Source organism: Melospiza georgiana, chromosome 2 (genome assembly GCF_028018845.1).
Source record: "Melospiza georgiana isolate bMelGeo1 chromosome 2, bMelGeo1.pri, whole genome shotgun sequence".
Lineage (NCBI taxonomy): Eukaryota > Metazoa > Chordata > Aves > Passeriformes > Passerellidae > Melospiza > Melospiza georgiana.
In genome coordinates, this window is record NC_080431.1 from 31,810,568 (window position 1) to 31,835,655 (window position 25,088).

General features: G+C 39.4%; 1 protein-coding gene across 1 annotated transcript in view; it reads left to right on the forward strand.

Moving 5' to 3' along the window:
• Positions 1-255: 255 nt before the first annotated feature.
• The window catches only part of STK24 (serine/threonine kinase 24), a 53,212-nt gene continuing 28,379 nt past the window's right edge, over positions 256-25,088 (forward strand). Inside the window, exons 1-2 of the mRNA XM_058018300.1 lie at positions 256-573; positions 13,138-13,368. Of these exons, the coding sequence (XP_057874283.1) occupies positions 532-573; positions 13,138-13,368 (273 nt within the window). The 5' untranslated portion in view covers positions 256-531. The remainder of the gene's footprint in view (positions 574-13,137; positions 13,369-25,088) is intronic.

The following is a 25,088-nucleotide window of genomic DNA, read 5'->3' on the forward strand; positions in this document are numbered from 1 at the left end:
CCCGGCCCCGGCCCCGGCCCCGGCCCCGGCCCCGGCCCCGGCCCCGGCCCCGGCCCCGGCCCCGGCCCCGGCCCCGGCCCCGGCCCCGGCCCCGGCGTGTGGGGCGGCGGCCGCGCCCATGGCGGCGGGCGGGCAGGTACCGCGCACGGCAGGCGGGGCCGCCGCTGCCGCTCCGCCCCCTCCTCCTTCGCCTCCTCCTCTCGCCTCAGGTTTGTCATCGTGTCGCTGGCACGGCCCGGAGGAGGAGGAGGAAGAAGAGGAGGAGGAGGAGGAGGAGGGGGGATGAGGAAGCCGCTGCCGCCTTTGCATCCGTGACGGGGGCCTGGAGAGCCCGGGCTTGGGACGGCCCCTTTCCCACCGCCGGCGCACAGGCGCTGCTCGCCCGGGGGAAGGGCCAGGAGGAGGAGGAGGAGGAGGAGGAGGAGGACGGCGGTGCTGTGTGTGAGAGAGCGTGGAGATGAGCTCAGCTCTGTGCCCTGGAGCCGCCTGAGGAGACCCGGCTGCCTCCCAGCCTCCCTCGCCGCCGCCGCCATGGCTCACTCCCCCGTGCAGGCGGGGCTGCCGGGGATGCAGGTGAGCAGCTGCCCCAAGGGCAGGCACGGACACGCTCCTGGGGCCGGGCTGCCTGTAAACCGGGGGATTCCCGGGGCTGGGGGGAGAAAGCGCCTCTGGGCCCTGGCTCGGCCGCGGGGGCTGGGGCCAGAGGAGCGGGATGGAGACGAAACGTGCTGTCAGCGCTTGGCGTGGCGCCGGGCGAGGTCCCTCCGCCCGTGGATCGCTGCCTGCCGCTGCTCCCTCCATCCGTCCTCGGCAGCCGCTCTGTCGCTGCGGGCGTGCGGAGCCGAGCCGGTGGCCCCCTCCCCCGGCCGGCAGTTCTGCTGCTCGGTGTTTTAATTCCTGAAGGCAGCCGCGGCTCAGTGCGCGATTTTCGGCCCCGTTAGTTTGAGGTGCGTAGGGCAAGCATTCGTACAGCCGGTCCGTACAAGCAGGGCCTGGAAATGTTGACCTTCAGCGCATGCTGCAGTGCCCATGTCTGTGGTGCTGCTGTGAGCTGAGTGCTCGAGAATCGTGTTTGTCTCCCGTGTTTGATCCCGAGAGTTGGTCAGCTGCTGTTGTTGTACGGTGGAATTTGTTTGTTCTGTGTCTAAACTATATATTTGAAAAACTAATGCTGGCTGAGCTGGCTCAGTCTGAGCCTCTCCCCCCACCTCGTTTTTCTTGGTTTAAATGGAAACTGCTGCTAGGAAAACGTTAAGGTCATTGGTATCTGTGTGTTGTTATTCTAATATTCCCCACATCTGATTAGAAACTTTCTTGCCCTTACCTCCAAAGGAACAACTTATAAATGACATGTAAGAGTCTCTCTCAAATTTGTCTCCTGAATTGAGTGTTTGTGCATCATTTGCTTTAAGTATTGATTTACCATGGTTTGTTTTATTGTGAGTCAAGATTCTAAGTCATGAATCTCTTTTCATTCCAAAATTTGAATTGAAAATGTTACATGCCTAGGCAAAGCATGAATTATGTGCTCATACATAGTACTGGATGCCCCATAGCCTATGTAGGCCCACTCTCTGAGCTAATTAATTTATTGCTGGGTAGGTCCTGCTGTTGGGAGTTCAAGTTCACCTTCCAAATATAAGCAGTTTGCTGATTGACAGAGAAATGAGGGTTTCTTAATTGACTATGGATATTGTTTGGGCTTTTTATTTTATTCCTTTGGGACACACTAGAACTAAGACAACTACCTACTTTGAGACAGAGCCTATAACATTTCAGCATTTAAAAATCAGATTTGTAGCTGCTTGGAAGTGAAAGAATGAAGATTATTCCATCAGTATGAGTGTACTGATGTTGTATGTCACTTTATGATCTGAGGACCTGTGCTTTTTATTGAATTGATTTATTATTTGGTTTGTAGTACTGTTAGCTGTACTAAATGCGTGGATCTTCAGAGTTCTTATTAGTCCATGTCATTTGGGACTTTGCTTCAAATAGTTTTATTCAAAGTGGTGTCATTTTTCTCATGAATTTAATTCTATTACTTTGAGAGTTGCTCAAGTGTGAACTTTCATAGTCTGAAAAAAACAAACCCAAAATACCAGAGATCTCCCAAAGTGAGAGCATGAAGTCTGTGAGCAATGTGAATGCTGCTCACTCATTTCCTGTGCCCAGTTCATGTCTGTATCCTTTTCCAGTCTATCAGAATATATAGCAGTTTTATAGTGGCCTGTTTTCAGTACACAATTCTCTTTGATTTTACTTCCAAACAAATGTTCAAAGAGTAAAGTACTTACAATATGTGACATCTGCTTCGATAAGAAAAAGATTTGGGACTTTGTGTAGAAGAGAGAAAACGAGCTTAGTTCTCTGGGCTATAATTAAATTGCCTAAATCACGGGACTATCCTTTTTCTGTGGTGTGATCCCTCCTCCCCACCTACCAGCTTCTGCCACAAACGGTGGAAGCAGTGTCAGTGACAAGTTGTGCAGCTTTCTTTGCTGTACTCACACAAGAGAGCACCCATTGTGCTTGTGTGAGCAGGGTGACTTCTTGACCCCAAAAAATCACTTGGAGGGACATCACTTTATTAATGCTGTTTGGCCTGAGCACGGTAGTGTCAGTAGAGCAGAGGAATGAAGGATTAATGTATTTCTCCCTAAACAAGATGTCTGATCAATGTTTGAAGAGTGATGCATAAAAATGAGTGGGTAGAGAGTGAGCCAAAGGAATGAAAAACTGTGGAGGAAATGTAGGATGGTGCTGGAAGGTTGTCAAAACCTGAGATTTGCTGTCTGCTGTACAGTGGGCATGTTGTAACCTGAATAAAAACAGAGTTGGGTTTTGACCTAAATTTCTGTGCGTGCCCTTTAAGTTCGGACTGGAAGTTTTTGCTGTTGCTGTTTTAAGGGCTCTGTACAGATGTGAGTTTGGGTGTGCAGGGGGAAGCTGCACCATGACTAAACTGAGGATGTGTTGTCTTGCTTCTTCATGCCTTATGGAAGCGGCCTGGGCAGAGTGTGTGTTTGCCTGTAAATGTGTGAGATTCCCACAAGACTGGCTCCAGTACGCGTGTGTATACGACCTTGATTTTCAGACTGGCCTGCATTTCAAGGCTGTGGTAAGCTTCTGGAGCTTCTTTAAGGAAGCTGTATTTTAAATCAAGTACTGTGTTTATAAATTTATGGTAATAAATTCCTGTGGTGCTTTTAAAATTCCATCATCTTGAAGACAAGCCTCTTCTGTGTGATGATAAACTCCTTTTTTTATCTTCCTCCCTTTTTAGTTGTTTTTGTAGCAATAACAATGTTTATGCAGCAAGTTATTTTTATTCATTCTTCATTGTATTTTCAGTACAAGAGCTACAGGTTCTTCATGCAAAATGTAAATAAGCATTGACATTCAAGCTGTGTTACTTCAAGAAATGCTAGAAGTTTAACTAAATTTAAGTGGGAACTTGACAAATGAACAGAAAAGGTTTTTAAGCATAAAGGCACCATTTCAGGCTCAGAAAGTGTCAGTTTGCCAGAGACTGGAAGGGTGCTTTGGGAAATGCTGCTGTTTATTTGTCTATTTTTGTGCTGTTCACAAGATGTGCACTTTGTGCCGTGTAGGATGAGTGTCCTGGCCTAGAGGATCCTTTGTTCTGGTCGGCATGGCTGTTCTTTCATAGTTACACACTATAGGTAACGCTGTCTTCCTTATTGTAACTCATTCTCCTTTTACAGTAAACTGCTTTAAGTGCTTCCTGTATGAGCTCTGTGTTTGGTGACTGCAAAATACTGTGTTGTTAAATCAAAGGCACTGTGGAAAGGCCTCTTAACTTCTCCTGCTTTCCATTTGCAGCGTCTGTGTAGGAGATGAGCTTTCCTCAGTTTGATTTTTTTTTTTTTTTCAGAGTTTGTGCTCACTGTTACTGTTTATGTTACAGTTTGACAAATACTTTGCAGTAACTTACAGCACTTAAATACTGGACAGATCCTTGGACCGTTGTGATCTTGGATAATCCGTTTTAAAATAGTCTCAATACAGATGTCATGGTTCTGTGACATATGACAAGCTCAGCCCTTGGGTACCAGGACAGAAGAGTTTTAATTGGTGAAGAAGAAGTGGGCATCTTTTCACTCTGCAGTCAAAGGCTGTTTCAGGGCTATCTAATAGATGTATGGAGCACTTTGGGTGTCAGGAAAACCTATTTCCATTGTGTGGCCTTCCAGAATAGGTAAATAGATGCAGCTTATGGCAACTGTGTCTTTCAGGTGTCCTCACAGGCCAGTCAGACTGGCCCTGTGTTGTGGCACTTCCATGTGTGAGCAAGGTACCCTCTGGCCAGCTGGCATCTTTGTTCCCCAGAGAGACAAAAGGCCACTGAGGCAGCAGACACATTTAAATACCAGGCCTTGTGTTAGGGGTGGTGCACAAAGCTCTGATGTCAGCTTTTACATAGTGCCATCTTTTGTGTTTCTGAAGTAGAAAATGTATCTTGGCTGCATTTTCAACATTTGCTTAAATTCTTCTCGTACTCCCTTTCTTGTGGGTGGGGTGGGAAGGGGAATAGAGGATGCACAGAACACTGATGGACAAAGTCAACATGGCATCAAATATAAATTAATAATAATAAAAAATACTGCATCCATCCTGTAATAATTTGGTCCCTTCTATTAAAAAAAAAAAAAAAAAAAAAAAAAAAAAAAAGATGTGGACAGCTGGAGAGGGTTGAGAGAAAGACCACAAAGATAACTAGAGGACTGGGAAGCCTTTTGCATGGGACAGCTGAGAGAGCTGGATGTGTTTAGCCTTGAGAAAGGATGGCCCAGGATGGAGACCTTGTCACCATGTTCCAATATTTCAAAGGTGTCTGAAGAGAAGATGGAGACTCCCTTTTTACTAGGAGTCACATGTAAAGATGAAGGATAAGAGCTACAAATTATACCAGGGAAGAATTCTGATTGGACACAAAAGGAAAATTCTTCACAATTAGGACAATCAGCCATCTTGAGGAAATGGTGGATTCCCCAACGCTGGACTCAAAATTTTAAGTCTTGCCTGGATAGGGTGTTGGACTACCTTGCCTAGACTGTGCTTTTACTGGGAAAGTTTGGACCAGATCTTCCTTGAGATCCCTTCCAACCTGGCGTTCTGTGACTGTGAGTGATTTTGATCTGGTTATTGCTTTTGTGATGATCCATCTTTTATGGAGTACTGTTTAATTCAGTGGTTTTCTGTGTGCCTAAAAGTAATAATTTGTGTGGATGCAGCTTTATAATCAAAGCTGGTTTTACTTGTCAGCTCTTTGTTGATCTGGGTAATTTTCTATGTGCAGGTATGCACAAATGTCAGACTGTGCTGGTTGTATGTTAGTATAGAACTAAGAGCCTTCTGCAGTGTAACTTGATAAAAAGTGAGCCTTGAATTGGGAGAATTTATTGTATTCTCAGTTGCTCTGCTTGGCAGCTTCTTGAGACGGACATCTGGGTTTTCTGTCAGACACAATGGGTGCAAGAAGAGTCTCCCCTCAAATTATGACATTGCTGTAGAACTAAAATTCGCTATTTTCCTTATTTTTGTCAAGTAGTATTAATGCAACTTTCTCATTGCCTCTATTAGCATTCTTTATTCAGCCATTTGTTGTAATGATGGAGTTTTCCTAAAGAGCTACTTTTTAATTTTTCTTTTTATCTGTAGCTTAGCTAATTAAGAGTGATTTTCATCACAGAAGTTTTAGCTTTTTAGCAAGTGTAAATAAGTGAGAGACATTATTCTAGAACTGTTTTTGGGACATTTTTCCTTAGCTATCTTTCTCTTGATGTCTGAAATACATCTTGTGTTTCACTGCCGTACTGTACATGCTGCTGATACTTGAGTGTTGCTTTCAGTGTGTGCCCAAGGCATGGAGGGATTTTTAATTGCAGTAATTTACAGTTCAGAGGTGTAATGGATGGAAGGGAGGAAGTCAGCTACAGGTTATGAAAATTTTTCATGATGTTGCACTAAAAACTCAGAAAAAATTCCAATTAAATATGTTTTCTGGAAGCAGGCTACAGTTAGGTAACTATTCATTTTGGTATTAAACTCTTAGGGTTGTACACTAAGCAGTTTTCTGAATGAAAAATACCAGAAAATTTCAGACGTATTGGTTAATTAAAAATCTGGAAGCATGCTTTACATAATTGCATTACTGATGAAAAATTGAATATTTTGTATCCTGAATGTAAGACAAGTGCATCTTCCTTGAAAATAAGTGGAAAGAGAGTTATACAAGGCCCGAGGAATATTTTTATGATAGGCTGAGTTTAGGCATCTGCTGGAAATGTGCTTACGCCCTGTTTCAGTCTAGGTAGAAATCAGAACAAGAGAGTTAACTGTGTGACAAATATGAATATTAGTAGGCCCCAGTGATTCATGCTAAATGTTTTTACCTTCAGTGTTTGAGATGCAAGGTATACAGCTTTATTTTTTGCCTCCTCTCTCCCCTTTTTCAACCCATTGAAGATTCACAGCAGAATTGGTGGCAGTTGTTCCTTTTTCTTGATAGTTAAAAGTATTGCTATTGCTAGTTCTCTGTATTTTTGGCATATTGTATTTCTCCCAGATAAAAACAATTTCCTTATGGTAGCATGTGTCTGAATTGAATAATTATAGTATTGGAGATGGAAAGTGGTAGAAATATGGAATGTGTATGAAGAAAAAAAGAAAACAATTATGCCTTACTTTTTATAATTGACAAATTCTCAGTGAAAGAGCTGGATCTTAGTTCTACACCTAGTTATTACAGATAAACGCTTTCTTTCTAGTCTTTGTACCTCTCATTCAATGTTTTGCTGATTTGTCTTCTTAAATAAAATAAATTAGTTGTTGCTGTTCATGATAATTTTAGGATGACTATGGTAGTTTGTCTCATTTTACTTTATTATTGATAAATAAGACTGAGAGATGGCTCAAATTTGGTTCCAGTTTTAAGGCTTCTAAAATGTCTTTTTTTTTTTTCATTGTTTATCTAAAAGTCCCAGACTATCAATCCAAATACTTGATTATATTTTGTCTTTTTGTGTTAGTTGGCTGCTCTTTGAAAGTGCAGGTAGGGATTGATACAATTGAACCAAACAATTATCATCTGTTTACTGCCTCTTTTGTATTTCAATTTCACACCAACTGCAGAAAATAATTTTGTGTGTTGTTTCAGTTATTCATGTATGGGATATATATATTGCTGAAAACAAGAACTTGTGAGCTTCTGAGATAGCTGAAATGCTGGGTAGCAAACTTTGAGGCTTCTCCTTCCTGGAGGTATTTTTTTCTCTGGTGCAAAACCATCTTATATGGGTGTTTTGGGGTCTTGGTGGTTTCTCGTAGGTTTTTTTATTCCCTGCCCCCTGCTTTGGAAGCCCAAGTTTGTTGGAGGGCTGATTTGAATTTGTGCAATTTACCCAAATTTATGTATCTCTACTGCTGTCCCCTGTGCTGCTCGCTTTGTGGGGATCAGAGTAAAGAGGGGAGCTCCTTAATACTGGTCTGTGTTGAGGTGAAGAGACATTAAATGGTTTTTGAAAGATTGCAAGTGGTGATCTAGGGAATCCTTTGCAGTGCCTTCTTGAAATGGGGAGCTGCGTGAAGGAGAATGACATCACTGTGCCTGCTGGTCACTTTGACTGGCTTTTGGCTCAAAGTTCTCAGGGTATGTGGGAGAATTTCCTGTGTGAACTTCTCTGGCAGATTTCTGTTCTCTGGTCTGACCAAAGATAAAAAGTAAAGAAATTATGTGCAGCAATGGTGTCTCAATTTTGAAGAAATTAGATGTCTGTGCAGTAAATTTAGCAGCAAAACTGATTTTTCATGTGATAGGAAGTGTATCACAGAATAGGTGAGATTGTAAGCGACCTGTGGAGCACATCTATCCACCTCCCGCTCAAAGCAGTCACCAGATTGCTCAGGACAACTCCAGCCTAGTTTTAAATGCCTCAAAGGATCCACAGCCTGCCTGGGCAGCCCTAATCTAATACAGGATTATCTTTATATTAAGAAACCCTGGGCTTTTAGCTTTGTGGTTGTTTTGTTTTGGTGGTTTGTTGTTTTGTTTTCGTTTTTTTCCTTTTCTTTTCTTTCTTTTCCTCTTTTATTTTTGGAAGTTTAGATGAAGTTTCCTATAACTCACTTTCTGGCCATTGCATCTTGTCCTTCTGCTGGACACCACAGAGAAGAGTCTGGCCCTGTGTTCTTTACTCCTTTCCATCAGGTATTCACACAGAGTAAGATTTCCAGCTGCCCAGGCTTCTCTTTTCCAAGCTAAACAATCCCCAGAAATCTCTGAACCTCTTCAGATTATCGTATTTTGGGCTCAGTCTTGATAGGGAATGAGAATTGGACTGAAAAATTGGAAATTGATTTGGTGAAATGAAAAGTACGCAAATTGAGATGTTTAAAGATGATTGATTGTCTGTTTCAAACAAGCTTCAAAAATACATAACAGATCTCTAAGTACCATCACAGTTAGGCTGAAGAACTTGGATTATGGAGAAGCTTTGTAATTCTTGTAAGTTAAAGAGAAATATTTTTAATGCTTTTCTATAATAACTGGAACAACTCTTCATAAAAAGATGTTAGAAATAAGAACTTGAGTGAGATGTGGAGAAAGACTCAAAGCTGTATCTTCTCTCAGAATGGTTATGGGTAATGTTGGATCTAACTAGTTTGAATTACAGTAGTGTTTTCTGTTGAGCTTTAAGGGACAGTCAGTGGGGACGAGAATTGAGGGTTCATAAAAATAAATGTGTTACAAGATGTGTGTAACCCTACTCTGAAGAGGGTACTGCAGAGGTGGTGTCAGAGTGGGTGACACTGCTGGTTTCTCCAGGACTGTTCTTGACAATTGTTGACTGAAAAGTGACCTTTGCATAGAAAAAGGCAATGCCTCAAAAAGACAAAATTTAAAGGCACCTGTTACAAGTGAGAGGCAGTGCTGAGGAACTGTGCAACCCTGGGGATTGGAATTACTGAACAAAACAGCATAAAGTGCAGCTTGTCATGAGTATGAGTATTACAAAGAGCCTTTGCAAAAGTCTGGGAGCTCATTAGTTGGAAATACAGAGCATTAGGAGTAGGCAATTTGGTTTTTTTGGCTGCAGCTGAGTTTGAGCCATGAGACCAAATTGAACAAATGAGATCTGAAAATGTATTGAACTATTTTTATTCTGTAGAAGTAGGCAACAGTGTTGTTAGGTCCAAAGAAGAGTTAATTTTAAATGGAGTATGTTTTTCTGGCTGATTAAGGTCAAAAGTAATGAATCCAATGTGGAACAAGTACAGAGAGATTACTCAAATTATTGGATGAATGGTGGCTTTGCTTATGGTGAAAAGGACTTTGTTCTGCATGGCTGAACAAGCTGGACTGTGAGACAAGATGGTTGCAGTTTGTGTTCAGAAGTGTGAAAAACTATTTGAAATGAAAAGCAAAGTAATTTAAGTGTCTATGGAAATTGAAAGTTCTGGAATCATTCAATCTGAATACTCCATAACTTGTTTTTGATTTGTCACTATATGTATTCTGTGACAAGCTTTGAAAAAAAATGTTGTAGTGGTAGAGATCTAGTTCTTTATGAAGGTGATTAGCTTTACCCATTTGCAGCAGATATTGATGTTCCAATCTGTGGTTTCTAGCAATATTTGATGTGCTCCATTACATGAAGGTTCTTTTATCAGTTCCCATTATTTTAATATTAGTAGGAATAAACTCTGTGCTTAGTAAAGTTTGCAAAGAATAGACTCAGCAAGACTATAGTGACAGTGTCTGTGGAAGCAATTTTCTCTGTGTAGTTGTGTTGAGAGAATATTTATAAAGCTATTTGTTTATTTTGTCTCTGTTTAAAGTATTTACAAAACCAAGGAAAATCAAATTTGGCAAGAATCCTTTCCAGATGTGATCTCTGAAAAAAGAGTGGGAATTGGCCACTCATGTACTTTCAGATTCAAGCAGTTCATTATGTATCTGCAGGCCTGATCTCTATATTTTTGAAAGACATTAAAGAAACCAGCTCTTAGTTCTTGCAAAAACACAGGTTGCCAGTGGTTCAAGGCTCTCACTTCAAACACCTGGTGTTTTGAGAAGAAAACTGAGACCTTTCTTACAGAGCAAGAGTGTGTTGTTTGGGTTTTTTGAAACAACTGCTGCCTCCGGTTGCTCAGAAGAAAATTCAGGAATGACAACTGTTACATTTTAGAACAAAGGAATGAATTTACAAAAATTGTGAACTAGGAAGGAAGGGTGGGTTTTTTGTTTGTTTAATAATTAGTCATTTCATAGGAAGCTTCTGAAATAACATTATTATTGATAATGATTTTGATCCCATTAAGTTGTGTTATTATTGAGCAATTAACATTTCAAAATGGCTGCAAAATTTTGATTATAAAAATTCAAGCGAACAGTTGTTCCCTTCTTCTTGGGTCTTCCAGCAAGTTATTTTCCTCACTTTTTCTATAATTGTTAATTCTCTTTTACAGTTGTCCTATAAAACTGTCAGCCTAACACCAGAATCCCAAGAGCTTGACACTGTAAAAAAGAAACTGTGAGGTTCCTGAAAATCTCTGAAGACTGTGGTGCTGTGAAACAAGGAGCTTTAATATATGATAGTCATAGACTGTTAAGGGGAAAAGGGAAAATAGGAGGTGTATCCATAAAGCCAGCAGAACTTAGAAAAGCTGCTGGCAGGTAGCTCTTGCATTTTCTCTGTATGAACAACTGCAGTGCACTGCAACTGAGCAGCGCTGGCTTTTTAGTCTCAGGAGGTGAAACATGGAATGTTTTAGGCAGCTGCAACTGGGATTGGTTTGTGGTTTATCCAGATGCCTTTGTAGTGATGTAATGCTCAGATTCCTGTGGCTAGTGAATGGAACTAGAAGGCTTGTGTGGTTGGATTAGATGTGCACATCTCTCTGCAGCACATCATCTCAAATTCCAGCACAGGATGTATGAAAGTGTAGACAGATAATTGTTTTCCACAAGGGAAAATATCTGATGCCGGTGTTAAGGTTATTTTTATTCATGAGGAGTTCTCAGAGAAGACTTTGAATATTGAGAGCAGAGCATTCTGCGAAGCATGAGAAGAACCAGTAAGCACAATTTGGTTTGTAGTTTTTTAGTGATCTCTTAGAAATTATGTCCCTGGAAGTGTTGGTAAGGGTTACTGTGCCGCTGAGGGATGACTGTTTGTGGGAAAACATGAAGTGCCCTGGTCTGGTTTCTTAAGTGGGAGATACATAAACATATACATATATAGATACAGTATGTAATATTTAATAGTGTGTTGTTCTCTTTACATTGAAATAAACAGAGGAACAAGCTGGTTTTGCTGGAAGGGGTGTGGATCTTTTGCTCCGTTCATTTAATGGCAAAAGGGTGATAAAACCCCGTGGCCTTCTGTTTATTTCCCAAAACTGACTTTGCATAAAAGGATGGATCAGTAAGATGTAAAGCAGGGGAATTTCTTGGGGCTGGTGAAGCCTTGCAGTAGGTACATTTAGAGTGTTTTTGCTTTGGGCTGATCTCACCAATGATGTGTTCCTGGAATGATTACCTGAAAGCAGTGATGTCTTATGGCTGACTTTAAAGTACTAAAAGTTGTTGTGGACTCCCAGTTTGTGCCAGATGATGGAACGCTCTGAGAACTGAGTGGTTTATCTTTGGATTCAGTCAGTTCCAGCTACCTGTCCTCAAAACGCCTCTTTCAGCTGTGAAATTTAGATACCTCCAGAGAAACTGTGTTCTAGGCTATTTTCCTCTTGCAGCTGTATGGGTTAATTATGTAACTCTGAGATGTGAGAGCAGAAAAGTATAGGTAGGAAGTGCTATATAAGCTAAATTTAATTGTTAAAGACAATGCTGTTTTAGTGCTTGTCAGTGGTGCTCTAGAAGTTCTCGTTCCCCACTTCATGCTACTACACAGTTGGGCTAAGCATAAACTGTGGTTTTATGCTTATGTAGGCATTACTGAATTCTTGTATGAGCCTTTTTCTCTATGAACTATGTTTTTTCACTTAGCTAGCATGAGTGTCATTCTTTTAAAAACACACGTCTGAAGTCTTTTAAAGTATTAATGTTATTTCTTGAGCACAAGATTCTAAGTAATCCTGTCCTATCTCTCTTAATTTTATGACTATTTTCTCTATTTATGGCTTTTCCAGTTTAATCATAGAAAAACTTGGATTGGAAGAGCTCATTAAAGGTCGTACCATCCAACCGTCCTGAAGTTGCAATGTTTGTGTTTTTTGTTAGCTAGTGAGGCTCCATGTTGTTAGATTAAGAAGGTATACTGTGGAACTTACCATCTGTGCACTGAAAGTGAGAAGCAGTAGTGAGCTGAATACTTAATAGTGGAGAAAAAGCAAATGTGGCAGCGTGGTCCACCTCAGTCCTACATTTGCATGTTTAGGTGAGCACTCGTGGCTTTTATGTGACTGCTCAAATCAAGAAAGCTGGAACAGGATGTTTTTTAGGAGTGGATGATTTTATGCAACTGAGAGACAAAGAAAAAGATAAATCCTGATTGAGAAAACCTTGGCATCAGGGAGAGGCAGGAAGCATGGCTATTCATGCAGGTGATCCTTAGTAAGAGAAAATTGAAGAGGTTTGTCGTACAAACAAAAGGAAATAGTGCTCTGTGCACTGAAGAAGGTGAATAAAATCCTTGCAAGGATGAGGTATGAGAAAAATACAGAAGAGGGATTCTGGGATCTAGGAGAGAACCAATTTAAAGAGAAAAGGTTAGACTAAAGGCTTACTTATTTTGGTAGTGGTGTTTGATCTGTTTCCTTTTAATAAAAAACAAATCTTTGTAATGATCTTCCATTCTGGATACTCTTTATTGGTAAAGAAAAAGAAATTGAGATGGCAGCATTTACTGTTGCCAAATAGGATAGAACCCAGACACATGGACAGTGTTAAATTTGTTCTTTATATAGAGGAAAATATAAATGTATCAGTGTGTGCATATAAGGGATTTAGAAAGAATGTGACAATTATGGAGGTAGAAAAAGATAGGTAGATAAATAGGAATATGCAGAATTTGAAGTGTTTGTTGCCTTTAAAAATACCACATTGTGTTAAAAATAGTGGGTGAGTTTTCTCTTTATATTTCTTTTTAACAGACTCTGAAGGCAGATCCAGAAGAACTGTTTACGAAACTGGAGAGAATTGGTAAGGGGTCTTTTGGTGAAGTTTTTAAAGGAATTGACAATCGGACTCAGAAAGTTGTTGCTATAAAAATTATTGACCTAGAAGAAGCAGAAGATGAAATAGAAGACATCCAACAAGAAATCACGGTGTTGAGTCAGTGTGACAGTCCATATGTAACTAAATATTATGGATCCTATTTAAAGGTAAGATACTCACAGATGGTGGCTATTTGGTTTTACAGGTAATTCTTTTCCAGGCTATCCAGTTGTGCCTGTTTTTGTTGGTGAGGTTTGTCAAACCTTGGTTAAAGAAAAATATATTTTTGTCCTTTCAACTCTAAAGAAAGAATGAGTTACTGTATTTTGTGAAGTATGTGACAGAATTTAATAAGAAAAAATGCTTGTCTATTGCTATTTCTGTACAAAAACTCCTTTAAATAACCTGAGTTTGTTGAGCTCTAATATGTTTAGATTCTCTTAATATTAGTTAATTTAAATTCAGAAAATTCAACCTAAGTCTGCATTTGAATTACCAAAACATTAAAAGCAATTAGTATCAGCTGTTTTGTGAGGCTTGAAAATTTTTGTCAGGGCTTGATCCCTGATCATTCTAAGCTCTTAATTTGTTCTTCTGAGGAAACTGAACCCATCTTTGGTCTGAGTGATTTAAAAATTAAAATCTGAAAGTAAATAATTTTGCACATTAGACATCAGTGAAGCTAATAATGGAAGGGATTTCTGGTAACTGTCTTATGAGTCTGTTTCCCTTTCCTCCCACTGCCATATTATTATTGTCAGGATTCAGTTTGAGGTGTGCCAGATAGTTTGCTCTTTTGTTAAGGTTTTCTTTTTTTGTTATTGTTTTTAATTGGATGGATGTAAGGATTTATTATTTCTTGAAGGTAGTGGAAGTATCTGGAAGCTTTTAGTGTTACTTTATTCCTTGGGCAGACTTTGTTCCCATCTCAACAGCTCTTTCTTTTATGACAGTGAGATGAGAATCTAGATAAGAGCTTGTTGTCTTGGCAAGATTTGAAGTTAGAAGTTGGCAAAAAATACTTTATTCAGTCTCCTTTTGCTTTTGTGGAAGTGTTCTGTTTATCTGCAAAGACATGAAGGTTCTGAAAGGGGAACCCTGCTTTATCTCTCTGTCTCTGAGATTGCCAGTTAATTTCCAAAGAAAAAAGGACTTTTTCTGGATGCGGGATATACTCAAATGAGAGACAGTTTTTCCTTTCCTCCTTGTGCTCTGAACCAGTTTGCTTGGATATCTTCTCAGTAATTCGGTAATGGTTTCTTGACCTGCTAACTTGTTACCAGGGCTGGGCTTCGGTGTTAGGTTTAGGTTTGGTCTCAGAAGCATCAGAAGGCAGTTAATTGAGCACAGTAAATTGGATAAAGTTTTCCTCATAGCTTCTACCACTGCTTTTGAAATTACACTCTCAAGGACTGATAGTTCGATGAAGTATGGCAGCTGCACCACTGTGCCTTCCTGGTCTGTTTGCTCTCAACAGTTGTAGCCCTTCCCTGTGACATTCCAGCTGTGTGAGCTGTCCCATCATGTCTTGGTAATTGCAGTGAGATCAAAGCCTTGTAACTGCACAGAGATCTCAAATCCCTGCTGCTCGTTCCCTATACTGCCTTCATTGGTGTGCCAGCTCTTCACAGAGGTATTTGAGTGTGTCTGTGTCTCAGTAGGGCTGCAAGGGAATGTCACACAGTCCTTTCCTCTTCTCTCACTTCTCCTAGTTCAAAGCTGACTTTACCAGGTTGGCCATTCTGTTGGCAAAGGCTTTTATGTGACCTGTTTCATGAGGTGGATTCTATCTCTTCCAATCAGCAGAGTCCTAAAACAAAATTTTGTTGCCAGCACCAGTGGTGCAGCCAGTTTACTTTGTAAATCCAACTATTTCTGCTCTCATCATTTATCCAAACTGGCATAATTAAGGAAAAGACTACCTGGGCCTCCAGACCCTCATCTCCGGAGCCCTAATATTGGATGTGATTACCCTTGGTGTCATTTGTGCCACAGGATAAAAAATCGAATATAAGAAAAAATCTGATGGGAAAACCTCTTATTAGTTTTAAAAATGTGTATAATACAATGAGGCTGAAAAAGAAAACCCAGCGTTCAAATTTGAAGTCAGTGAATGTTGATGTTTTTTGAAGGTGTTGTGGCTGTGGCTGCTTTTCCTAGTAGAAGGGGAGAGGAGATTGTAAGGCTCTGTACCCTGAATGAGTTTGGCTGGGTTGAAGGGTCAGTAGGAATACTTGTGCTTATTGTTGTGAGGGGGACCCTCTGATACCTTCCATATCCCTTTTTCTGTTCAGTGCAGCAGCCGGTGAGTTTTTCAGCTTGTGTCAGCTCTGTAAGATACAGCACCAATAGTGGCTGTGTGTGACTCAGTTACTTGTGCAGTGAAGTACAGCTTTTTCTGCAGTTAGTAGAATGTGAAACTACTCATGTACTCATTGCTTCAGTGCTTTGTGAATGTGTGTTGTTCGTAAGACACTTGGTACTGCAGCACTTTGCGTCTTCAAAACAAAAAGCTGATTTCTTTATGCTGTTAGTGTGGTAGTTACTGGGTGATGCTGATAAGTGGTAGAATCTTTGCCAAAGAAACATTTTGCATTTTTATTTTCTTTCTAAAAAAAGAGTAAGGTTTTGTTATCGGATAGAGATATTGTGTCATCACATATATATACACACACACAAAAAAGGGACTATATTAATATTTAAATGAATTGTTTCATATTCTTGGCTAGAAATCTAAGTTTATTTGCTGCAGATCTCTTTTGTATTTGGAAGCCAGGACTGCTATATGTAGTTCTAAGGGTCTGACCATCTTTTAGCTCTGTTTCTGACAGTGCAGATAATCCGTCACTGAGAATGTTCAACACATTAATTTTCCATGTGTTGAGTGATTAGGAGACATTATTTCTTCTGTGATTGGAGAGTTTAGCACTAATTACAAGAAAGATAATAATGTCTTGTCACAGAACAAACTTCTTTGAAGTAAGCAAGTAGAAAAACAGTAGGATCTCAGTTTATATTGCCAGCCACTTCACTAATTATCATCCTCTAGTCTGTGCAGCCTCGTGCATGTTGACTGTGTTTCTGGTGGATGTTGGATAGAAAGAGTTACTGTTTGTAGGGAACTCTTAATTTGATTTTCTATTAATTACTTTGGCAGACAGATTGAAACTGTTTTTGGAATTGCTATCCTTTCTCTAAGTAGGCAGAATATTTTGGGCTTGAGTTTTAAAATATTTGTTTATTTTTTAGTAAACCAAATCATCTGTCTTTGAGAAATCTTTATATTGTTCTTCATTCTGTGTTACTCCATACCTTCTTCCATTAAGCTAGGTGATTTTATATGCCAGTGTGTTCAGGAACCTGTTGATTGGAATTTTAGAAGGCTTATATAATACTACTGTGCTTGCCTGAGGCCTCTTGCTGTCTTGAGATGATGTGAGAAGAGCTTGTCAAGCTCTTGGTGCCTTCTGCATGATATACATGGTAGGACAGCTTGAAATAACTATTACAGTTTAATGAGTTAATGGAAGTTTCTTTGTTCTAGTAACTTTTTAAAAGCACTGGTTAGTTTTTAGGTTATACCTAGAATAGTGTGATATACTCAAAAGCCTTGTTAACTCTGCAATACTCTGTATATCCTATTTGAATGTTTTGAAAGTGTGTTTATAGCAAATTCTTCTTTCATTTGCAAAAACTAAGCCATATGAAATAAAAAGCTAAGTTCATATGAAATATTACTGCTTTAGCACAATGAATCTTAAATAAGAGGCAATTTATTGCTCCCATAAAGCAAGTCTTGCATTTCTTCTAGACTTTGTTCTGTGCATCTGTTTTTGGAGGTTTGTGTGCAGTTGCTGTGATCAGAGTTCATGCAGATAGAGCAAAAGCAATAGTGAAGTTGTACCAGTTTAGGTTGTCATTCTGAATATAAATTTATTTGTGGTACGCCTTTTTGTCAGAAATCCAGATGTATTTATATCAAACAGAAATGGAAATGCCCTTTTCTAAGGGCATTGTATTTTTAAATACAATGTCTTAATGTTCCATTCTATTGGAAAAAAAGGTCTTTTGTCTGTAGGATATACTAAGTAACTGCAGTGTTGCTCTTAAAATAAATTGCATTTCCATGGTTTACCTGGGTGCAGATATCTACAGGGATTGCCATTCCTTGTCTGCCATGGTATGTTAAAAATCTGTGTTAATAGTCCTTGCTGTCTTCCAAATGAAAGGTTCATCTGTTCCTCTATGATCTGATTAAATGCTCCATGGATAGAAGAATAGTTTTTTAGATCCTTATAGAATTAATTAATGAAACTTCTTTGGATCTTTTTACTTCTTTAGATTTTAGGTTAACAGCATCCACGTTCTTCCTTGTAATGGATTAGGGATTATTTTTGTTTTGTTAATTTTCTAAAAATTTCTTATGAATTTGGCTGAAATTTGCTGTCTCTTCTGAGTTTTGCTGAGCTGGAACTCTTAGGAAGTATTGCTGTGCTACTTATTCTAAAACTTTTCCAGTCTAGAAGCTTGTCAGCTCTGCTTTTTGCGTCTTATTCTGTTTTACCAAATTTTCAAGGGCTTAGTTAGATTTGGTTCTATGGTTGTTTCTCCTGTCCTTGTTGTTTCAAATCAGTTTTATTTTCAAGATTCAGATGCCTCTCTGGTAATGTTTCTTCAGTTTTGTTAATAACTTTAAGGATAGCTTTATTATAACTCAATAATGTTTTTATATTTCTTGATCTTGTTTTATTATTTAGAAATATATGAGCAAATTAATTTTTGTTTATATTTAAAACACTGAAGGTTAAAGACCCTTGACATTTTTGCATATAGGTATATGTACATTACACTGCAAACTTAGGTTAATAAGTGTATATGGTCAAAAGCTGAGATTGATGTGTTTATATGTGTGTATATGTTGAAAATTCATTTCTTTGTCTTAGACTTCTGTACATATGTATGTAATGGCAGAGCAAATAATCTATAAGTAGTTTCATCCTCCATTGTAACTAAGTGCACATGATATCAAACTGGTATTGAACTAGTTTTGTAGTATGTTTTTAAAAAATACTACTATCTCTAAGCTTGTGTTTCTTCATCCTCCAAATATATTTTTCTAGCACACCGTGGAGCTTCAGAGAATACCCTCTTTTGAACTGTTTAAATTGATTGACCTAAGAAGAATAAACTTACTCTGTATTTCCCCCTTTATTCATACAGACAACCTCCCATTTTATTAACGTATTTTAAGAATTATTTTTTAAAAGTTTATAGGAAGCAGTGATAGAAGGTTCATAAAGGATAGCTGCCAATAATTTTTAGGCTTTTTGTTACATAAAACCAGTATGGCTTTTTATTTCCTGTCTATGATGTAATATACCTACTGCTGAAAGTCAGGCTGGTGTTTCTATAGACAGCAAGAACACAGAAAATGGCTTCTGGTTAACTTTTATGAGTGACACATTCTACCCTAATTAAAAAAAGAAAGTGCTTTTATGAAGTTTAATTAATTGAATTCTGTAGTACAGTGAATTCTGGCAAATGAACTCCAGCCAGAACAAAAAATTTTTTATGAAAAATGGTGATTCTGAAATTAATCTGTGGTTTTATTTTTGGTAATCAGAGGAATGTGAGGTTGGTAAACAGTGCTGATGCTGAGCCTTAGAAAGTCTTGTGTGGTTAGGGCTTCGGTATACACAGGATCAGTGACACTCCTCTCAGAATAACGTGGCCAGTTCACAGTGGGCTGGAAAACTGCAATGCAGTCAGTAAAGAGCTTCTCAGGAACAGTTCAATGTTTGGGAAACCTGTATTCAGGAGGATGACTCAAGTTCAGGCTAGGTTTTGTTTTTTTAAGAGAAGGTTGGAAGTGACTCAATGTGTATATAGGAAAGCCCTTTCTGAGAGTTTAGTGCTTTCTAACCAGTTATGCCAAAATATGACAAGATGTACTGGCTGAGTGGTCAAGATAAGCAAATTTCATCTCATAATCTAGTGTACTGTTTTAAAGGGTAGACAGATTAAATATTGGAACAGCTTACACGAGGTGGGTTTTATGCCACTAGCAGGTTTTTGGGGTTTTTGTGTGTCAGTATTTGCTGAATTTAAAGAAGCCTGAGCTTGAATGCTTTGGGAGACTCATGAACTTTAATGTGGACATGTTGAATATCCTAGGTAATGTAACTTGGAATGTGGGTGTTTGTGTGGGACTTCAATAAGTTTAAAGTTGGTATTCTTTTGCTTTGCAGGTTTAACTGGTTTACTTTAACATTTATGAGCATCTCTGAGCTGATGTGACCTTAAAAGTCAGCCAGAAGTTAATGGACTTGGTGCATTCTGTTGTCATTTGATATAGCAGGCAGCCTTTGGCAGGTTTCATCGTGCTTATTGGGGTGGAAGACAGAACAGAGATTTTTCCTGCGTAAGAGTGTGGAATCCCCTGTGACAGGGGTGCTACCTCAGCACAGGGAGAAGTGGAACGTGTGAGTAGTTCTTGATGGTCCATTTTTGTGCTTTGTGCCCAGTCCCACAGCAGCAGCTTGTGCCCTGGCAGAGCTGACTTTTGCAACTGCAGTCCCTGAACTTTGGGTGTTAGAACCATAGAGTCATAACATTGTTAAAGTTGGAGAAGACCTTTCAAGATGAGGCCCAGCCATCAACTTAGCACCATGACCACTTTGTTCACCATTAAACCATGTGTTCACGTTTTCTGAACGCTTTCAGGGATGGTGGCTACTGCTTCCCTGGGTAGTCTGTGCCAATGTGTTACAGTCCTTTCTAGAAATTTTTCTGTGAAGAAATTTCTCCACCTGGTACAACTCAAGGCTGTTTCCTCTCATCCTGTCACTTGTTACCTGGGAGAAGAGATCGACCCCCCGCTCACTGCAGCCTCCCTTTGGGTGGTTATAGAGAGCAATAAGGTCTCCCTTGAGCTTCCTTTTCTCCCCCACCTCCCCCAGGCAGTCCTCAGGTGACTTATGCTCCACACCCTTCCCTAGACCGGTTGTCCTCTGGACTCATTTAGGCAGGATTAAATGAAAAAAGCAGGATTAAATGAAAAAGTACCTGTCTTTCATTTTTCCTGCTACAATTGCAACCATGTTGTCATCATTGCATTTTATGAGGGGTTGAAGGGCTGAAATGCTTTCTTCATTCTCTTGACCAAAGCTAGAAGGAATTGTCTTCATCTTTAGGAATTCCTGCAGCTGGAATGACAAGAAGGCTGGGGCTGCAAATTCTGTTCTTGTGGCAGTGTTAGGAGCAAAATAAGGCCCACTTTCCTGTGAGCCAACCTGTGTTCTGGTATGCTTACTCTTCTTTTGCATCACTGGTAACCCTCTGTTCTCATTAGGCAGCCCTGGCCTGCAGAGAAGTTGAATGAGTGTTGCCTTCATTTATCTGTAGTAAATGTGGAGATGCCATCTGGCTGGACTGCTTAGAGGGAGGTAGCAAGAAGATTTCTGTAGTTCTAAAAGGCTCTCAGATGTTGTCAGTCTACTGATTGAGAGAACGAGTAGGAGACTTCCATTGATAGAGCCCCTATATATGGTAGCCATAAATAAGACAAAGGCAAAAGGATGTCAGAGAACCCATAAACTCTGTTTCTAGAGTCATGTTCTTTTTCTGTGAAGTTCTGTTTTCATATTTAAAATAGTTTGGTCTCTTCTTATTTCAGAGTTGTTACCTTGAACTCTGAGCCTTTGTTGTGCATAGTCCTTACTACTGTCTTTCCCTGTAGCTATTTGCTGCACTCTTAATGATAAAAAAGTCCCTAGTTTGCATTGTTTTTATTCAAAGGTATGGTTTCAAATTGTAGTTTTAGAAACTTGTTATTCCAGTATTTTCCTTTAGCAGTTGCAGGGATTTTTGGCACTTTCTGGAATCTGTATCATATTGCCCTATTTTTTCACATCTGTTGAAAAATCTGCCTAGTAAACAATGGTGCCTTCCAGAAATTTGCTGTTCATCAGTGTAATCAGTTCTGCACATTTAGCCTTTTATGGCTAAGTAATTCCTACTGTACAGGTATATATCAAGGTTGGGAAGCATCACCTAGTATATCTCAAAGAAAACTGAGAGTCTGTAGTAACTATATTTTGTATTTTGTGTAAGTACTTAACTGTATCATGTTATTCTGATCTTGTTTTAAATAAAAAATTAGAAAGCTTAATGTAAAATATCATTTATTGGAAGTAATATGTTTGTTGTCCTTGTGATGGCCTTAACAGCTGCCTCTGTACCACTGTGATTGCTGACCTCTGTATGGTATGTGTGTAATTTCACATCTCAGTATCTGCTTTTAGGCAGATCTAACAGATATGAAAAAAAGGCAGCAGCCGTATCTTGTTCCCCATCCTGCTTACCTGTTCCTGCCATGTAACTTGTGTTGGATCTGTTGGCTGCATCATGAGTTGGTTCATCTGGGAGACAAGTTTCCTTGGTGTCTTCTCCTGTCCCTACCAAAAACAGCCTTGAAAAGAGCAAACCCCAAACACTGACAGATCAACCAGTTCTGAGTTCTGTCTACGAAATGCTAGGTCAGGTGCAAAAAAAAAAAAAAATTAAAAAATGGTAGACTTGGGTGGCCTAAAAACTAGGAGGTGGGGGTGAGAAAAGTACCAAAGGTGTTGGTAATGACTTAGTTCTAGATTAGCTGTACCATGAAGCCCTTTATTTGGTTTGACTATACAGAGTAGGATGACGCAGCATTGCCTTCTAGCCATATGTAATCTTGTGTCAAATGTCCTTCTGTAACTTGTGCATTAACTGCTACACTTCTTGCTGCAGGCCTCTGAAATAATTAACAAGAGAGTATTAATGTGGCATTGGGGTCTAAACCTTTTGCTGCTGTTGCTGCAAAGGGGAGGTCCAACTGTGCCTTAAAAGTGGCCACAGAGGCTGTTGGAACTTTCAGTGAAGTGGTTCAGCTCACCGAGTGGGTAGAGGACTAACCACCTATTTTTTATTTATATTTTTAAATCTTTTGTTTTAAGGATTAGAGCATTGTGCACTGATGGTTCAGACTAGTCTAAAGTTTTATGCAAGCCCACTGCCAATACATTGTTTGTGGAGGTTCTTCCATCAGCCAACCAGCAGTAGAGCTGAAAAAAGAGAGTGTGTGTATGTGTTATGTATGTGTATCTGTTTAGGCTTATGTGCATTAGTTTTGTGGGCTGTTTCCCCATTTTTTTTCTCAGATACACTTCATGGTACAATGCTTTTCATCTAGAATGTGATTAATCCTGGGCTGCCAGCCTATTGATCTGATGTTCTCATGAACCTCTAAAACATTTTGGTTGAAAACTTCTTTACCTACATCCATAGCACCATAATCTGGTGCTCTTACATAGTTACTGTGTTTTTGTTGCAACTTGAATATGAGTGTTAGGTAGTCTGCATAGCTCAGTTAACTTTCTTTTACTTAAGTATACTTTGGCATTTATGCAGCATTTTGGGTCAAATTACTTATTCTAAGTGTCTGTGTGCTCTGTATACACATAGTAGTATAAAAGCAGAAGAGTCTTTACACTTAAGGGACATTATGGCGTGTCGCAAAACGTGCTAGTAAGCATTTTTAAATATTGAATGTTGAACTCTGAGAAATTGTTATTTGGAAAAAGTTGATTAGACTCAGAAATACTGAACTTCAAAAGGGAAGTTGCCCAATTAATAGGTTTAAGGACTGTAGTAATTCTAAAACATTGCAGTTCTTGTGTACAGTAGCCAGTGTTTTCAAACAAATTCCTAAGGTTCTTTCTTTATACTATTAAATTCTGTGCTCTTGCATAACAGTTGGGATAAAAATGATCATTTGGAGGTACTGAGTTTGCTCCCTTTTTGCTTCCTTCAGTAGTTCCTTGAAACAACAACTTCAAAGAGCAAAACAAAAACATAAAAGAAGAAGGGAGAATGGAAATTATTTATGTGAATATGAGGTGTTTTTACCAGTAATTAGGTCAGGGTAAAATTTGTAAAGACTAAAAGTAGAAAATAATAAGGACTTTCCAGAAAAATTGTGTTGTTGGGAATGGAATGATAAGCTTGACAGAAATCTGACTTGAAGATCCTGAGCTATTGTAGGGTTGATACATGTGTACAATGCCATCAGTAGTAAGATTTTGAAGAAGGATTGGCCTATGTGTGTTCTGTGAAGGAAGTAGTGGAATTCAATAGCATGTGAATGCAAAAGGGGGACAAAAAGAGGGTTATAGCTTGATAGGCTGCGAAACAGGGGTGCAGATGTTGGAAGGTGTGGTGAGTGGTATAAAAAATGATTAAACTGATAAATGGATTGATATCTGAGCTAAGAAGTAAACCTGATTTGTAACTTTCATATTTAATTTTATTTGATGCAATGGGTGAACAGGAATGGATGTAAGCATTAGAGCAATTGTATTTTTGGGCAATGGAGAAGGGGGTTTTGTGCCTCATGTTTTTGTTGGAATTTTGTTTCTGATATAGAGAAGGGAATAATTATAAACCCCCTGCGTCCTATTGATGTGAACTACTCCAGTGAGGAAGGTTTAAGATACACAGGTGTAGAGTGACATTTTTGTGGAGGGGAAATTGCTAATCTCAGTATTTGTTGGCTGCAAGGTTCTTTTGTTAGATATAATGCAATTTATCTGAGGTAAAGAATTCTGTGAACTAATTTACTTTTGGTTCCCATTTCCTGATTTGCTTTTGCTTCCAATTTTCTTGTTTGGGACCTTGTACAGTTCATTAATAACCAGTATCAGTAAAATTCAGTTCCATTTGGAGCTTTGATTATGGGTTACATTTTTGTCTTGGTAACTGTTTATAAGAGGTGGGTAGATGGTCTGTTGGGATTATTGTAGGACCACATAAGTAATTTAGCACTTAGAGAGATACACATATTAATTTTTGTGTGACTCTGTTGCTGGACTTCCTGGGAAAAGGTTTACCCCAGTTAGCAGTATAGGTTTTCCCCCCCATAAGGCAATGACTTGGTAGATATGGTTATGATGTACTTATCTGCCTGGTAGACAGGGAAGGGAAGGATGAATCTTGTCAGTCTTACTAAGAATAAAAAATGTTACAGTTAAAAGGATAGTGGTGGTAAGGGGCAGGATTTTTCATTCTTCCACCACTGTGTTATGAAGCAAGGAAAGGGAAAGTGGCTGTAAGCAGGTAGGAGGAGGAAGAGTATGAGTTTGTGTACACTTAGTGTTCCAGAGCAGTGGTTACCCATTCCTTTATGAAGTGAAATATGAGCTGTTCTTCTGTTGTTGTGCAAGTTCCTTGAATTTACTAGCTAGGAGCTGGTTTTGCAGCCAAGTCAAGAAATACATGTCTTTGTGCTTCCACTGTAATGTACTTTGGTAGAAAGTTACAGATCCAGATTGCCCACTAATTTGCAGCTCTGGGAAATCATGTGCTTAATATGACATGCCTAGGCTAGTGACAGCTGGGCTATAAAGAATCATTTCTATGGTGGAAGGGCATGTGCCCAGGAAATGTGCCAAGGAGGCTGTGAATATGGACACTGTTAGAGATGACTCACTTTAGGAAAAACATGTAGCTCGTGGCTTTAGCATGTTGGCATGCAAACACAAAAGTCTGCTAAATGCTCTGCAGAAGGAATCTTTTTTCAGCACTGTGACAGAACATTCATTGTTGTGGGTTTTTTTGCAAGCAAGTGGCTCTGCAAGCTCTCCTACTACTAGCTTATGGCAAAAAGGATGCATTTAAAGGTTAATTGTATACTGCTGTGGTGATTGCAAGAGGTAATTGTTGAAGAGGGTCTGCTGCCTTAGATAGTAGAGTTGACTAGTATATGTGTCTAGGAGTTGAAATGTGACATTTTTTCTTGAGACCTGGAGAAGGCAGGAGTTTCAGAGGATTGGAGAATGATTCCAAAGGCAAG